Source organism: Podarcis gaigeae (genome assembly GCF_964106915.1).
Source record: "Podarcis gaigeae genome assembly, chromosome: W".
In the NCBI taxonomy this organism is placed as follows: Eukaryota; Metazoa; Chordata; class Lepidosauria; order Squamata; family Lacertidae; genus Podarcis; species Podarcis gaigeae.
This window is the reverse complement of record NC_139695.1, coordinates 671,645-688,620: the sequence shown is the minus strand read 5'-3', so window position 1 is coordinate 688,620 and position 16,976 is coordinate 671,645. Positions and strand designations below refer to the sequence as shown.

Sequence of the window (16,976 nt, the reverse complement as noted above, 5' to 3'; positions counted from 1 at the left end):
AGAGAATCTGTGATAACTTTTAAAATGAGGCACACGTCCAAATACAAGGCCTTCAGCTCATCCCTTTCTCCCTCCCCTTCTATTTCTTTCTTGTTCAGTTCCTTCATTAATCTCCAGGAAGTTAAGCTGGTAATAGAATTAATGAAGTTAATTAAAAGCAAAAAGAGAGACATCAGCTTTCGCAACATTGGGATCATCACCCCATGCAGTGCTCAGAAAAGAAGGATCCTGAGCCAGCTGGAGAAAGAATTTGGAGAAAATAGGTAAGAATTTCACAAGCCTTGAATGGCATTAAAATCCCTTTAACTGGGCCTCTTGATTCAGCAGAGTGTCAGTCAAGTTACTGGAGGTGAAGTTTACTCTCAATTGAATCATGATTAAGTTGTTGAAATACTGCATCCAGTGTGCAATAGGCCCTCCAGATGCTGCTGGACTTCAGGCAGCGATGATGCGGGATACCGCCCAACATCATCTGGAGGACCATGGGTTTCTCATTCCTGGTGTACAAAAGCACTGTAAGTATCCCCCCGTCTTCCTCCAAAAGTGATGTCGCTTGTGAGGCCTTACATGCTGCTGAAGTACATCCCATGCAAATGAGACTACGCTTGTGCGTAGTCATCCCTTGTTAGCCTTATCTCTCACTTCCCTGAACTTATTATTTAATAAAATAAAAACTTCCCTCTGTTGTTTCCCTGTTGCTAAAATGTACGGTACATTGTTGGTTCCCTGGGGCAGGGATCTTCCTTATTTGTTGATGGTAGTCGGTAAAGTGTCTGTATGCTGATAGCTCAGCACAATATCCCTGTGGGATGTAATCCATTGGTGCAGTCAATTGCAACATCCAGTCAGGGTAACGTCCTCTTCCACTGGTGTGGAGCATCCCTCCCCTGCATGTGACCTAGGAGATGGGCATCGCTCTGGCTGACTCCATAAAAGAGCCGAGTCATGCAGCCATTTTCTCAGTCTTGTTTGTCTTGCTTCACTTGCTTTCTATTCTCTTGTTTATCTTTTGCTGCCACGCTACTCTCCTCCATCCATTTTGTTGTCTTAATGTAATTTTGCTGTCTGCTGGCTCTCAGCCAGCAGGACATGAGTTCAGTCTCCATATGAGATGAACTAAGACTCTTTATTGTGTAACTACCAAGTAAAGCCTGCCTTTCGGGGATCAAATGAACTGAAATGTGAGTAAACATTTTGTTACTTTACTCAGAAAGACTCTTGTGTCTTTATTCTTTGAAGAGGGATTAAAGGGGACACCAGGAAAGATAAAGTCACTCAGATTCGGGAAGAGGTAGACTCCACCGTGGGAGCAGGGCCGGGGCGGGAGAGTGCTAGAGTCCTGTCTAGTCAAGTTGTGTGGGATCAAGTCTGTTACCTCCGAGGATGTGGACAGGCTGCTTGGATGAGTAAAGCCAACCACCTGTCTCCTTGGCAGCCCATCCTGGCTCATAAAAGCAAGCCGGGAAGTGCTGGGCTGGGAGATTGGTGGTGAATGCTTTCCTCTGTGAGCCTTCCCAGACCCACTGAAAGAGGCAATTATTAAACCGCTTCTTAAAAAAGCATCTTTGGACCCAGTCCATATGGCCAACTATTGCCCAGTCTCAAAACTTCCATTCTTGGGCAAGGTGATTGAGCGGGTGGCTGTGTTAGCATTTCACTCCACCGTCGCTGCATTTGAGATTGTTGTAAATCACATGCCTGTCTGAGAAGACTATGGGAACGGAAGACATCCTTATCTCTCTTTCGTTGTATGTACTTTGGACAGTACTTTCACTTCTTCTTTTTCTCTCGGAAGAGAATGGACACCATTATGCTGTAGTCTGTATATAGAGTGTAAATAAATAGTAGCTTAGATCTCTGTTGTTTCACGCTTCTTGCTGTGTTATGCCAGAAGATTAGTGTGCATATGCCAGCTGGTATATGTCACTGAGTTCCCTGGAGATGAAGGGAGATGCCTTTTCCAGTGCTGCACACATCGGAAGATGCTCAGAGATACGGGGGCTTGCAGGCATCCCCAGGGCGTTTTCCTCCCCCCCCCCCCCAATTTTTTTTTATTGGTTTTCACAATATTATAAACAAACAAAGACAACAAACATAAATCATAGCCTTATTGAAAATTACACTTAACAACTTTGTTAAGTGACTTCCTCGCTTCCCCTTGGTTGAATTTCATTGCATGTCCTTTTAACGGTTTTCCAAATCCCAATTCTTATGAAATTTAACTTCAACATTAACATCCTTAAATCCTCACCTTATGGAATTAAACATATTAATTCATCACTTAACATAAATAAAATCCTAAGCCAAACAAGTATCTGCAAGCTGTTTTCAGTTAATTTAACTTAACAAATTTAACTAGATAATCATTAAATTTAATCCACTCTCCCTTTGCCTGTAAAATTTGCCTTGTTTTGCCTGTAAAATTTTGGTTTTTTCTCTCCCTACCCTCTTTCTTTTCCCCCACGTTTCCTCATGTTATTCTCCCCTCCAAATTATTGTGCCTTCCTTGAGTTTTTCTCTTCTTTTGGTCCTTCCCCCCCCCCCCCGGTTTTTTTCTGGTTTTAAATTTGAGAAGTGAACTATTTCGCCACCTTACCCTTTTTTCCAACCTATTTTTCTACTTTCCTTTCTTCCCTCTTTTGTCTTCTACCATAATAAAATAATTAACAACTCATCTCTCTTCATTTGAACTCTAACAATTCAGAAAAAATAATTTATCTCAACTCTGAATAATTTCAGGCCCTAAAAGTTGGGTGTCATCCGATTCATTTATTGAATACTTATTTAAATATATACATCCCCCCCCCCCCGGATTACAAAGACTGATTTAACAAAACTTGGGACCTGAGGCATTAGACGGCAATGAACGCCTGGAAACATCCTTTATGAATTGGACTAGGCCGACAAGTGGCTGAAAATTACAGAATTTGATAGAGACTGAACAACCTTCTTTGGACTGCAAAAAGAGACTACCATTTTTGTTTTTCGTCTTTATTTTTGTTCTTTGTTCTTTGTCTTTGAAACTAACATACTAATACAATCAAATTTATGATGACACAAGGTCACTGATAAGGCTAGTGGGATTGGACAACATTGAATAAGTTACGGAAAGGTTCCTCTTTTCTTTTGGTCGCAAAGTCTGGATTGAAATTAAGGGGGGCACGATATTAAGGAAAACAAAGAGATATAAGGAAAGTGATATGAGAATAGATAGATAAAAGTGTTGAAAATATAGAAAGGGTAAAAGAGAGATTGTGCGCCCCCTAGGGGAGAGAGTCGAAATTAAAGTTGATTATTGAGAAATTAATCGCAAAATGTCGGGGGGAAACGGGAAAAAAGTAGGAGGGATGCCAGGAGAGAGAAAGGCATCCCGACAAGAGGAAATCAGAGATTTAGACATTTTATGGTTAAAAATTAAGGAGGAATTTAAGCAAAGTGAATTACATATGGAAAGCAAATTAGGAGAGATACAGGAACAGATAGGCAGGAAAATAGAAGGTGCCGTAAGAGAACTCTCTAGTAAGATACAAGATTTGACAGTCAAGTCAAAAATAATCGAAGAAACAAATAAAAGAACTCAAAAAGAATTGAAGGACCAAAAGAAAGAGACAGAAAAATTAAAGGAAGAAATAAAAGACTTAAATAAAACGCAATATCAACTATGGGACAATCTAGCCATGACAGAAATGCGTCAGAAACAACTCAATTTAAAATTTAGAGGTGTAGCAGAAGAAGTAAACGAGAACATAAGAGAAAAAATGACCAAAGAACTTGCAAAATGGTTGGAGATAAAAGAACAAGTAGCATACACAATAGAAAATGGGTTCAGAATAAGAGTGAAATCCCAACAAACTAAGTAAAAAAAAAAAATCCCGGTGATTGCTTAGTCATATTTAACTCAATTGAAATGAAGAACACAATATTAAGAACAAGCTATCAAAGAAAATTAATGATTGGAGGCTGCCCAATTATTATTTTTAAAGAAATTCCAATCAGGATTCTGCGCAAAAGGGAAGGATATAGACAAATAACAAGTGTCTTGAAAAGAAATACAATACAGTATAAATGGGAATTCCCAGAAGGGATTTCCTTCTATTACAAGAACAAAAGGTTTAAATTGACAGACACACAAGAAGTGAAAAAGTTTCTGAGAAGATACGAAAAGGATCTTGGAAAAGAAGAAGAAAGACCTAGAGGAGGAGAGATAAGCATAGAAGAGGGGAGGGGAAGAAAGGGGAAGGAGGCTGAAGGGACGGAGAGGAGGGGAAGAGAGGTAGAGGAAGAAGTAGAGGAGGTGGAATCGGGGGAGGAGGAGGAGTGGGAAGACGAAGAAACCATTGGAAATAGGAGTACTAGAATTTAAATTAGAAATTAGGATAAAGCGTACGCTAGTTAAATATAGAAATGACCCTTAAGTTTTTGTCCTGGAATGTGAACGGTCTTAACGAAAAGTCTAAGAGAAATAAATTTGAGAAGATTTTAAAGAAAAAAAATATTGATGTGATTTGTTGCCAAGAAACACATGTCGCCAAAAAACACAAACATATTTTAATAAATAAAAAGTTGGGAACAATTTATCAGTTTATCAATTCAGATTCTAAGAAAAAAAGAGGGGTAGTAATTTATGTGAAGCAGAAATTAGAACCTAAATTAATATGTAAGGACGAGGAAGGAACAATCCTAGGAGTACAAATTAACTATCAGAGAGAAAATATCAATGTGGTAACGGTCTATGCGCCAAATACAAATAAAATTGAGTTTTTTAAGAAATTGGAACAAACTTTACTGGATCTAGAGAATAATAAATTGGTTTTACTTGGAGATCTAAATGGAGTGCCAATACCAGAATTAGACAGAAGCTCGAAAAGGAAGAATTTAAATCAAGGGAAACTTCCAAGATCGTTTAAAGACCTCAAGGATAACTTAGATTTAATAGACATATGGAGACATAAAAACCCCATGACGAAACAATTTACCCACTTTTCAGAGCCACATCAGAGTTGGAGCAGGCTGGATCAGATTTGGATCTCAAGAGAATTAACAATAAGAGTGTGAAAATGTGAGATACAACCCAGAACACTATCTGATCATAGTTCAATAATGTTACATTTAAAATGGGAGACCCAGGGTATGTACAGATGGAGAATGAATGATTATTTATTTGAAAAAGAGGAAGTGATTGAAAAGGCTAAAACCACCTTGAAAGACTATTTTGATCTAAATATTAATAAAGAAACAAATATTGATATAGTCTGGGATGCTAGTAAGGCAGTGCTAAGAGGTTTTTTGATACAACAAAATAGTTATAGAAAAAAGGTGAGAGAACAAAAAAAAGAAGAGTTACTTACCCAACTAAGAGAATGTGAAAAGAATTTGATAGAGAAATCGAATGATGAAAGAAATAAGCAATTGTATAAGATGTTACAAACACAATATTCAATATTAATAAATCAAGAGGTGGAATTGGGAATTAAGTTAATGAAACAAAAAATTTTCGAGTCTGCAAATAGAACTGGAAAATTTCTGGTGTGGCAATTAAGAAAAAGGAGAAAACAAAATGTGATCAATAAAGTAAAAATAGAAGAACAAGTCTTGGAGGATCCTAATGAAATAAAAAAGAGCTTCCTTAAATTCTATGAAAATTTATATAAAAGAGAAGAAGATGTAATAGAAATAGGAAAATATCTAGAAGAAAACAGAATCAACAGTCTATCGGAGGAGGAAAAAAGTCTATTAAATAAACCCATAAAAGTAGAGGAAATTCAGGAGGCGATAAAGAAGATGAAACTGGGGAAAGCTCCGGGGCCAGGTGGCTTATCGTTTGTTTGTTTTTTAAATAATATTTATTACTTTTAAAACTTACAAGAAAAAAAAGAGAAGAAAAAAGACAAGAAGAAAAAAACAAAAGAGAGAAAAACAAAAGCAATACAATACAATATAAACAATACAAAACACAACCTTAACACACTAAATTAAACAAAACAAAACAACATTTTAAAAAACATACATCATACCATTTCATGGCTCTATATTTCATTCCCTTGTTTCATCGACCTCCTCTCACCTCCCTTTTTGTATTCCACTTCTATTAATTGTTTCAGCAATTCCTTTCCATCTTTCTCTATTTTTTGTCATATAAATATCTTAACATATTTTTAACCTTATTTTCCATCAATGCTAAAGTACTTATTTATGCTTAACTCCTTATAACATTTCTACTAAAGCCATAAAATTTCATTCCAACAAATTTTCTAACACTCATTAATTATACAGTATTTCTATATATAAACTTTAAACTTTTCCAATCTTCTTCCACCATCTCTTCTCCCTGGTCTCGGATTCTGCCAGTCATTTCCGTCAATTCCATATAGTTCATCAACCTGGAGATCTTCTGTCCAAGGCTCTTAACTCTTTTCCAAGTCCCTTCTGCAGGTCTTCTTCATATTCTTTAATGCTGAAGAGCAGATCTCGGGGAGACTCCGACCTAACAATGCTTTTATTCTTTCTTGACAGGTCAACCAACTCTCCATAGTTAAAACTAAGGTCCATATAATATCTCAAGACATGTTTTAAAGTTCCTCCAAATCCAAAGGCCCCCACAACTCCAATCACCTCCTGACCCAAATCCAGGACCCAAAGGTCAGTAAATCCCTGTATAAAAGGGTCTATCCAACTTTCCTTCTCCAGTCCAAGCAGGGCTCCGATCCTCAAAATCTGACTTTTTCTATATTCAATCATAAAAGGCCTCAATTTATAGTCCTCGATTTGCCTCTGGAAGGCTGGGGCTCCCACTTGTATTACTTTAGGTTCAGCAACAACAACTTTCTCCTTCGTCTTCTCCCCAATTTGTCCTGTCAAAGCAGATTCCTGTATTAATGTTCACTTTTTGTCCCAAATTAATCACTTTTTGTCCCAAGTTCTCAAGTTTAGTAGTCATAACATCCGTCTTATTGTGGAGCTGTTCCAGCGAATAGCTTATCTTGCATAATACAGTCACTAAGGCTTCTCCCGCCTGTGGCTTTTAGTGGGTCTCCGCCTTCGCCGTGGCGGCCAGACCCTGATTTTCATGGAGCGGGTTCCTCCCGATCAGAGGAATTCCGCCATTGCCGGAGGCGCTAACCCGGAAGTCCCGGGCCCAGATGGCTTATCGGCCAAGTACTACAAAGTCCTAGAAGAACTCTTAACACCGGTGCTTTTGAAGTAATGAATGAGATTTTAAGAGGAGGAAGAATACCAGCGTCCTGGAAAGAAGCATATATTACGCTAATACCTAAACCTGACTCAGATAAACTTAATATTAAGAACTACAGACCGATTTCATTATTAAATAATAATTATAAGATCTTCGCAGATGTAATGGCGAGTCGATTTAAAAAGTGCTTAGCCAATCTCATTCATAATGACCAAGCCGGATTCTTACCCAATAGGCAAATAAAAGACAACATAAGACATATAATAAATGTTAATGAATATCTAGAATGTAAAAATGAAATTCTCACGGTATTAATGTTCATTGACGCCGAAAAGGCTTTTGACAATGTATCCTGGCATTTCCTAATAAAATGTTTGGAAACGGCAGGGATAGAGGGCACATTCCTGGAAGGAATAAAAGCAATTTATTCACACCAAAGTGCTAAATTAATTATTAATAACAACTTAACTGACTCCTTTGAAATTTCAAAGGGTACAAGACAGGGGTGCCCTCTGTCACCTTTTGTTTATTATGGTGTTAGAAATAATTACAAATAAGATAAGGAAAACTTCAGAGATACGCGGAATAAGAATTGGAGTAAAAGAATATAAATTGAAAGCATATGTTGATGATCTTATGTCGTCGTTGGAAGATCCAAAAAAAAAAGTGTCAGTAAAGTGATAGATTTGCTAGAAGAATTTGGAAAGTTATCCGGCTTTAAACTAAATAGAACAAAAACTAAAATGATGACTAAAAATATGAAAGAAGAGGTAAAAAACCATCTTGAATTACAGACTGGGATTAAAGCAACTAAAAAAGTAAAATACCTAACGATGGCTAACGATGAAGAATATAAATTTAATGGAAGATAACTACACAAACACATGGAAAGAAATAAAGAAGGACCTGGATACCTGGAACAGAATAAAACTCTCTTGGTCGGGAAGAATGGCGGCAATTAAGATGAGCTTATTACTGAAATTGCTGTTCTTATTTCAAAATATACCGATAATCAGGGGAACCTCAGTATTTAAAGATTGGCAGAAAGTACTCTCTAAATTTATTTGGCAAGGAAAAAGACCAAGAATTAGATTCAAATTACTCACAGATCAAAGAGATAGGGGAGGATTTGCGGTTCCAAATTTGAAGCTGTATTATGAAGCCTCGTGCCTTTGCTGGGTTAAAGATTGGATTGTTATCAAAAACACAGACCTGTTAGATTTAGAAGGTTTCAATATAAGATTCGGTTGGCATGCTTACTTGTGGCGTAATAAGGAAAAGGTCCACAAAGGATTTTCTAATCATATTATTAGAGGGCCACTGTTGGAAGTACAAAAACAATTTCCTTTATTCGACCGATAGTCAGAAATAAAACATTACACAATACTTATAAACTATAACATCATACTATAACAACTATAACAACATAAATAAGGTAGGGCCACAGTACTAGACCTCTCACAGATAACCCACATCAAAGCATTCAGTTATACGTTTCCGACACTTGAGTGCCAGGAAAGGGAATTTAGCCACTGACAAAGTTGTTTTCCCAGAAGATTCATTTAGCAGATATGCTGTCTGCTCTCCTCTTTGTCGGGAACTGAGCTGGGGTAAGTATGGAGTTATAAGATACTGTCTTAAATCGTTGTAGAAGGGACAGCTCAGTAAAATGTGCTCTGTGGATTCTACCTCACCCAATGCACAGTGGCATAATCTCTGGTCATATGGGACTCCTCCATATCTTCCCTTCAGAACCGCCGAGTCAAGAACATTCAGCCTAGTCGCAGTAAATAGTCTGCGGTATTCCACGTAGTGGATATCCACCAGGTAGCGAGCTGGAGCAGCCCGATACAACTGCTCCCCCAGAAACAGCCCTGGTTTCACACGGGCTATGTCCTCCTGTCTGGCAATATCCCTTAATCTTTGAGCGATCACCGCCTTTGCGTGGCTATACGTCATGGACTCTATATAAAGGGAGGACAACCCGCACTTCTGCACTTCCTCCACTATCTCCCCTTCCCATGGAGATTTAAAGTTATCCCTCAGAATCAAGGGGGCCAAACCCACCGGTCTGAAACAGAGCTTGAGCCATAACCATAACTTCCCTTTCAGGGCCACATACCTAAAGGCTTGACAACCGGTTTCCAATCTCATGATCGCGCCTGCCATGGAGGGGGGGATCCTGAGTATGGCCCTGAGGAATTGGGTTTGGATAGATTCCAATTTTTCAAAGTCCCTACGTGAGCCCAAGGCAATGCCCACCAGTAGAAGAGGGAGGACTTTCATTTTAAAGAGTCGCAAGGCAACTTTGACAGTTTGTGCCTGTTTCTTAGAGTACAGGGTTCTAATCACCAAGGCTGCTTTGGATGCGTTCGAGGCTATGTATTCTCTGTGCGCCAAGAAGGACCTATTTGATCTTACAACCTGACCCAGGTATTTGAAGCAGCTGACCTGCTCTAAAGGAATACCATTAATTGACCATAAATTAGGTTTCAATCGAGCAGCAAAGACCAATATTTTGGTCTTGGCATAATTTAGTTGGAGCTCGTGTTGGGTCTCATATTCATGAAGAGCTCGAAGCATCCTCCTTAATCCGATGGGGGACGTAGCTAATAGGGCGGCATCGTCTGCATACAGCAGGACATTCAAGGCTCGTCCTGCCAGTTTTGGTGGATGGAAATCAGTATTTGCCATATGCACCACTAGCGAATTAATATAGAAATTAAACAGGGCAGGGGCAAGCAAACAGCCCTGTCTTACCCCCCTAGTGGTGGCAACCGGATTGGAGACTAGCCCCTTGCTATCTAGCCTAATCCTCAGGAAGGTATTAGTATGCAAATTAATAATCAGCAGGAGAAGGCGGCGGTCTATAGATGTCGCTGCCAATTTTGCCCATAGCTGGTTCCTGGGAATTAGATCAAAGGCCTGCTTAAAGTCTATAAAGGTGACGTGGAGGCCTTTTAGGCCATTGTCAGCATACTTGGTGGCCAAGTGATTTAGGATCAAGATTTGGTCTGTTGTTGATCTTCCAGGGCGGAAACCCGCCTGTTCCTCTGCGATGATATTGTTGCTTTCCATCCAGGTCGTTAATTTGTTAAGTAGAAATCTTGAATAGATCTTCCCGATAACATTTAGCAGGCTAATTGGTCTAAAATTGGCCGGGTCTGTGCGCGGCCCTTTCTTGTGGATTAACACAATCAGTGCAGAGTTCCAGCTTGGAGGAAATTGTGCTGTTTTGTTTATATAAGTAAAAAGAGCTGCTAGGGGTGGACACCACCAATCCTTATTGGCTTTAATAACATCTATGGAGATAAGATCGTCTCCGGGTGCCTTGCCCACCTCAAATTGGCCTATAAGTGTTTCCACTTCAGAGCAGGTAACAGGATCCCACTCAGGCAAGGGGGCCAAGTCTAACCTTCCTCCGCTGGCAGCGTGAGCTGCATATAAATCGGAGAAGAAGCTTTCCCAGGTGTCAGCTGAAATTTGAGGTTCTATCCTTGACAACGGTCTACCCAGGTAATGAGAAATTTGGTGCCAAAAGGAGGAGGGATTTCTATTTTCTGCAGCTTTTAGAAGGTTCTTCCAATCATTTCTTTCTGCCGCAAGCTTCTTTTCCTTTAATAGTGCTTTATACCTTCTCTTGAGGTTCATAAGGTGACTGCTAGGTGCGGGGTCATTTGATGCCCTATATGCCAAGAATTCATTATATAGGTTGTTCTTGAAGTGTCTACATTCCTCCTCAAACCACTTTTTATGAGAGAAATGGTTACTATTCATTACCGGGGCCTTAGCCAACGAAGGTTTTAGCAGTTCTACTAAATTGTCATATATTGGCAGTGGCTCAACTGCCTGGACAAGGAAGTCCCTTGTCTCTTGCAGTTGGTCCGACCAAAGGAGTTCATTTATCCGTTGAGCCATATTGTCGGTCCATTTTAAGGCAGTGGGCCTCATCTGAAGCTGGTTATTTGTAATAGGCACACAGGAATAGGTAGCCAATTCTCCATCCAGGGTCAGAGAGAGTTCTAATGGAAAATGGTCACTTTCCAACCTCGTTACCACCCTAAAGTTGGAAATTTTGGGAATTAGGTCTACTGATGTCCAAATAAAGTCTATGGTAGAGGCTCGGGAGCCTGACCAGAAAGTAAATTCGGCAGGGTAATCAGAACTGAGAGCTCCGTTTAGAAGGTGAAAATTAAGAGCCATCAAAGTTTGTCTACATTTAAAACCTGAGTATGTAGCAACACTGTCTTTAAAATTCCTGGGTAAAAGGTCTGAGGTTAAAATGGGTAGTGGGGGATATTTATTATACTTAGCAAATAATGATTTATCAGAGTGAGACAATCGGCCGTTGAAATCTCCTGCAACAAGAAAGGTGGCTTCAGGATATTTCTCTAGGAGAGTTTCAAGAGTCAGTTGAATTCCCCTCCATCTTTGGTCCACCAGGTTTTTCTTGTAGGTTGGGTGCAAATAAACATTAATCACCACGAACACTTCCTCCGCTGTTTGTAGCTTTACACCCAGCATGGATGACGACTGGATGTTGATTTGTTCCACCTGCAGATTTAAGGCCAAAGAAACTAAGGTAGCCAGTCCACCTTGTGGTCTACCAGGTGATAGTGAATTCTGGTGTGCATTCAGGTAGAAGCCCTTATACCCTGATAAGGAGAAGCCCTCACAAGCCCAGGTCTCTTGCAGCAAAAGAATACGACTGCCTTTTATGTAGGCGACAAAGGATGGGTCCATCAGCTTAGGTTTAATGCCAGCTACATTCCAGGATAAGAAAGTAAGTGATCTCCTGGTCACCCCTTCGAGTCATGCTGGGCCTTGCGGAACCAGCACGGCAGAATCCACCTGGGAATGCGTGCGGCGAGGGGGGGCAATAGGCTGGAAGAAGGAAGTAATTGTAGCTTGCTTACCAGGCAATTTCCAAACACCACTTACCGCAGCAGCAGCAGCCATGGATTGAGGCTTAATTATTGGTGGCTGCGGGGATGGGTTCTGGTGCACGGGAGTATCACTTAACGACAGGTCCATAGACTCTGCATTTAAAGTATGCTCTAAGATTGAGGGGGATGGGCCTTTTGGGTCTGCGGTTGCTGTAGGGAACATGCGGTGTAAGGCAGGTGGAAGGCATCCTTTTCGGTTTGCCTCCAAAAGAGCATTCAGTCTTGTCACAGCTTCCGAGTTTGACCAGAGGGTTGTCGAATCTTCCACTGTGAATTCATCTTATTTACATGAGCATGATCTTCTGAGTTACGGAGACAGAGTAGCAACTCGTCCAATCTGTCCGTTATCTCTGTTCGCTCCAGTTTTGGCAATTGGGAGAAGGATAGAAGTAACTCACGCTCCGTAGAATTCTCCAGATGTATAGCCTTTGTCAGTGGAGGCAGGGGGGGGGGGGGGTCAGTCCAGCTAATTAGACCTGCAGCCAGGGGAGTTGGAGTCGTGGCAATTGGCGAACCCTCAGACTTGTCTGCTTTCTTTTTGAACAAGCAGTTGGCAAGAGGGGGCAGATCTTGGTATTGGTAAAGACTCTTGTAGCAAAGATTCCATAGTTAATTAGAAGGCTTCTTGAGGACATAATAAGTGCAGGGAGCTTTTTGGTTTTAAAGGAGAGCAGCACTCTCTGCCTCTGAGGTCTGCTGCTAATATGGACAGAATGCTTCAGGTCAATAGAGCTAGGGATTACCCCCAGGAGCTCCGCTAGGTGTCTCCTTATATCACGCTTATAATGCCAGTTTATCACCTTGCTTCTAAAGGGGCAAACCGTTAGGCAGATTTTGGTAGCTTGCAGCAGCAGTTTGTGAGGAGGTGCAAAGTGTTGTTCCTTCTTATTTTGCTCACTTTGCTCACTTTTCTGATTGCCAGCAGCTTGAGGAATTATACAGGAGGTGTGAGGTAAAACGGGTGCTCTGGGCATTTGTATGGGCTTCATCTCAGGTGATACATCAGGGGAACTGTCTTTACCTGCTAGGGATACAAGCGAAATAATCTTCTCCAAGGATCCTCAGATGTCTTTTATGTATTTAAAGATATAGTCCACCATTTTAGCAACTAGGTCTAGAGTAGTCGAGTGTTCAAATAGTATCTCATCAATGCAGCTTTCACGGGCTCTAGCGCAGTCATTCGAGTGGATACCAGCATTACCCTTGCTTGAAGGTTTAGTAGGCAGGTTATCAAAAGGCTCTCTCACAATGGTCTCCTCGCCATTCATCTCTGCTAGCAGTGTGAAAGAGTTCGAAATTGGAACATTAAAAATATCCTTTGTACCTTCAGATTCACTAATTTTTGTTTGTTTAGCAAGAGGCAGGCATCTCAGTTCCTCTGTGTCGTCTAAATCTCTAGAATCTCTGGTACGTTTCCCAGTTCCTCTCCCACAAGCAGGGCTGTATAATTGCTTAGTCATTTCTCTCTTCATGCAGCCGCCCCAGTTTCAAGGTCAATGGTTGTCTCCCCGATAGAAAGAGGCGTCCTCCTACTTACTAATTTAAAACTAAAACTAAAAACTAAAGTTAAAACTTAATAGGTTTCTATACTCATTAAAACAGACTTAAAAGATAAATCAGGGAGCTCACACTCACGCTGACTAAGTGCCGTTCGCCATCTTGGACCACTGTTGGAAGTATGGGAGAGAAACAAAAAATTATTGGAAAGGAACACCCCCTGGTGGTTATCACCAATCGACATCTTAACAATAAAAAATATATATATATTGAAGGAGAAAGATGGACTTATGAAGATTTGCTAGTAAAAACAGAAAATGGATGGAAGATTAGGCCATATGAAGAGATAAAGAACAAACTGACAGGCTGGATCCAATTTCATCAAATCAATGCTTTTTGGACTGAAGATAAAAAGATTGGGATGAACGAAAAAAAATCCAGATTCCAGGTAGAAATATTAGAAAATAAATCAAAACTCCTATCAAAAATGTACAGCCAGTTGCTTGAATGGGACACCAAAGATGAAGAAATAAAAGAAGTAATGGTGAAAAGGGCGATAGACTTTGGATACAACATAGAGTTTGATAAGTGGAAGAAACTTTGGAATAAAGGTATGAAATTCTCGGCATGTACAACACTTAGAGAGAACATGGATAAAATGATGTACAGGTGGTACATCACGCCTGTAAAATTAGAAAAAAATGTACAAAACCGGAGACAAATCATGCTGGAAATGTAAGATGAAGGAAGGCAATTTTTACCACATGTGGTGGTCTTGTGAGGTAATTAGAAAGTTTTGGGAAACTATTTACAATGAACTAAAAAAAATATTTAAATATACCTTCACAAAAAAACCCGAGGCCTTCCTTCTGGGGATAATTGGAGAAGAAATTAAAAAGGAAGACCAAACACTTTTCCAATATGCAACAGTGGCTGCTAGAACACTAATAGCACAAAACTGGAAGACATCAAAAATCCCAACTATAAATGAGTGGCAATCTAAATTATTTGATTATATAGAATTGGCAAAAATGACACAGAAAATAAGAAACCAAAAAGGTACAAAGTTTAATAATGAATGGAATAAATTTATGACATATATTGAAACAGATGTAAAAAATCTAAAAATCACAGTAGGCTCGATGTAACGCCCGCGACGTAAAGAGTTTTAAGAAAACGAAACTGCAGATAGAAAATCTTTTGTAACATATTCTGAAACTGAGTTGAAGGGAAGTCAATTATTGTAGTGTGATTTAGTTATTTAGTTACTGTAAGTTTAAGTTGTTGGTGTTTTATGTTATGCAATGTTTTTCTTTTCTTCTTTTTTGTGTTTTGTCTTCTTTATTGTTTTAATGTTTGGTGTTGTATAATGAATTGAAACTAATAAAAATTAAATAATAATAATAATAAAAAAATCCACTCTTCCTGATACTCCTCCTCCTTCTGGTCGCAGACTCTTCCGGTTAGGTTGGCTAGCTCCGAAAAATCCATCATCTTCATCTGCCATTCTTCTATCATTGGTAATTCTTGGGTTTTCCACTTTTTAGCTAACAAAATACGAGCAGCAGTTGTGGCATACAAAAATAATTTAACATCTTTCTTGGGCAATTCCAAACCTGTTATTCCAAGAAGAAAGGCCTCTGGTTTCTTTATAAATGTATATTTCAACATTTTTTTCAATTCATTATAAATCTTTTCCCAGAAGTCTTTCACCTTGGGACAGGTCCACCACATATGATAAAAGGTTCCTTTCTTTTATTTACATTTCCAACATATATTGTCACAATTATGATATATCTTTGCTAATTTTACAGGTGTCAAATACCATCTATACATCATTTTCATTATATTTTCCTTTAACAAAAGTACATGCGATGAACTTGACCCCTTTCTTCCACAATCTTTCCCAGTCCTCAAACATTATATTATTTTCTTCATCTCTTGCCCAATCTATCACCACAGTTTTAACTTGTTCATCTTTTGTGTGCCACTCCAACAATAGCTTGTACATTTTAGACAAATTTTTATCTTTAGTATCCAACAACTCTGTCTCCAACTTAGCTTTTTCATAAGCAAAACCATTTTTCTTATCCAATTTATACAATTCATTGATCTGGTGGTAATGTAACCAGTTTAGCTTATCTTCAACTTGATCAAATGGTTTTAATTTGTAACCTCCTTCTTCTTCTATTATTAAATCATAATATCTCAACCATTTGGTGTCCATATTTAGTTTTTTTCTGGGCCTTTGCCTTCATTGGTGAAAACCATCTAGGCGTCTTTCTTTCTAAGAGTTCTTTATATTTTATACAAACATTATACAATGATTTCCTAATTGCATGGTTTTTAAATGCATTATGGGCCTTTACTTTGTCATACCATAAATATGCATGCCAACCGAACACATTGTTGAATCCCTCCAAATCTAACTGGGCCAAAACAAACAAGATGAATTTTAACAGGGAGAAATGTAAAGTGAGAGGGGGGAGGATCCAACATGGCGGCGAAGGTAGTTTCCGGGTAATTTCGCTTACCCTTATCAAAGTTTTAAGTGGTTTTAAGCGGTTTTTATCCTCCCTTGTTTTTATCCGTGAGTTTTAATGATCTGCTGGCTGTGCTGGCTGTCTTTTAGTATCTTTTAGTATCCCGCTACTTGTGTTATCTTTGTTTTCTTTTTATCTGGGTTGCTCCAACGCCCGGACTTGCCGCCACGGCTGCCGCCGCCTCCCTAACTGGGAGAGATAAGTGAAAGGTTCTCCTGGGCATAAATCCTCTGCCCTGTCGACCAGCTCTTTCCTTTAGCTTTTAGTTTATTGCATACTACGAAGTGAATTTTGCCCGACTGCTGGAACCGAGCTGTCTCGAAAATCCTAGGAACAAGGAAGAGGGGAAGGAAGAGGCTTGAACTGACTGCCTTACTGTGAGTAATTTTATGGCACCACTCTCCTGGAAGTGGTAGTATTCTTGTGAGGAAGACTAAAGGATTTAAGGAGCTTCCCAGCACAGTGCCCACGACGGTTCTCCTGCAAAATTGATTTATGGGTCATGGAAAACGTCCAAGAGACTCTGATGAGGCATTATCCTCTCCGAGGCCTAAGCAATTAAGGAAGAGTTCACCTAAAGGAGGGAGAGGCCCCGAGGAATGTACCTACTCAATAGCAACTCAAAATCGTTTCGATCCTCTAACTGCCCTTGAAACAACATCAGAAGATGAGGCCCCTGAGACGTTACAAATTGGAAACGCTAATGGTAACACAAATGGGGATGGTCCCTATCCGAAGGAGGAGTTGGTAGCCGAATCGGACTGCACAGGATGCGAGCAACTCCATCTAATAATTAGA

At 39.6% G+C, this 16,976-nt stretch overlaps 1 protein-coding gene and 1 long non-coding RNA gene across 4 annotated transcripts in view; both read left to right on the top strand.

The window, feature by feature from the left end:
• The window catches only part of LOC310835928 (putative helicase senataxin), a 427,391-nt gene that overhangs the window by 204,978 nt on the left and 205,437 nt on the right, over positions 1-16,976 (top strand). For all 3 annotated transcript variants that reach the window (XM_083720870.1, XM_083720872.1, XM_083720871.1), the window contains exon 22: positions 99-263. In XM_083720870.1, the coding sequence (XP_083576996.1) occupies positions 99-263 (165 nt within the window). The remainder of the gene's footprint in view (positions 1-98; positions 264-16,976) is intronic.
• LOC310836010 lies at positions 4,679-14,610 on the top strand. The gene is made up of 3 exons (XR_014559830.1): positions 4,679-5,809; positions 7,140-8,521; positions 13,816-14,610. It is a non-coding gene; the product is annotated as an uncharacterized lncRNA (long non-coding RNA).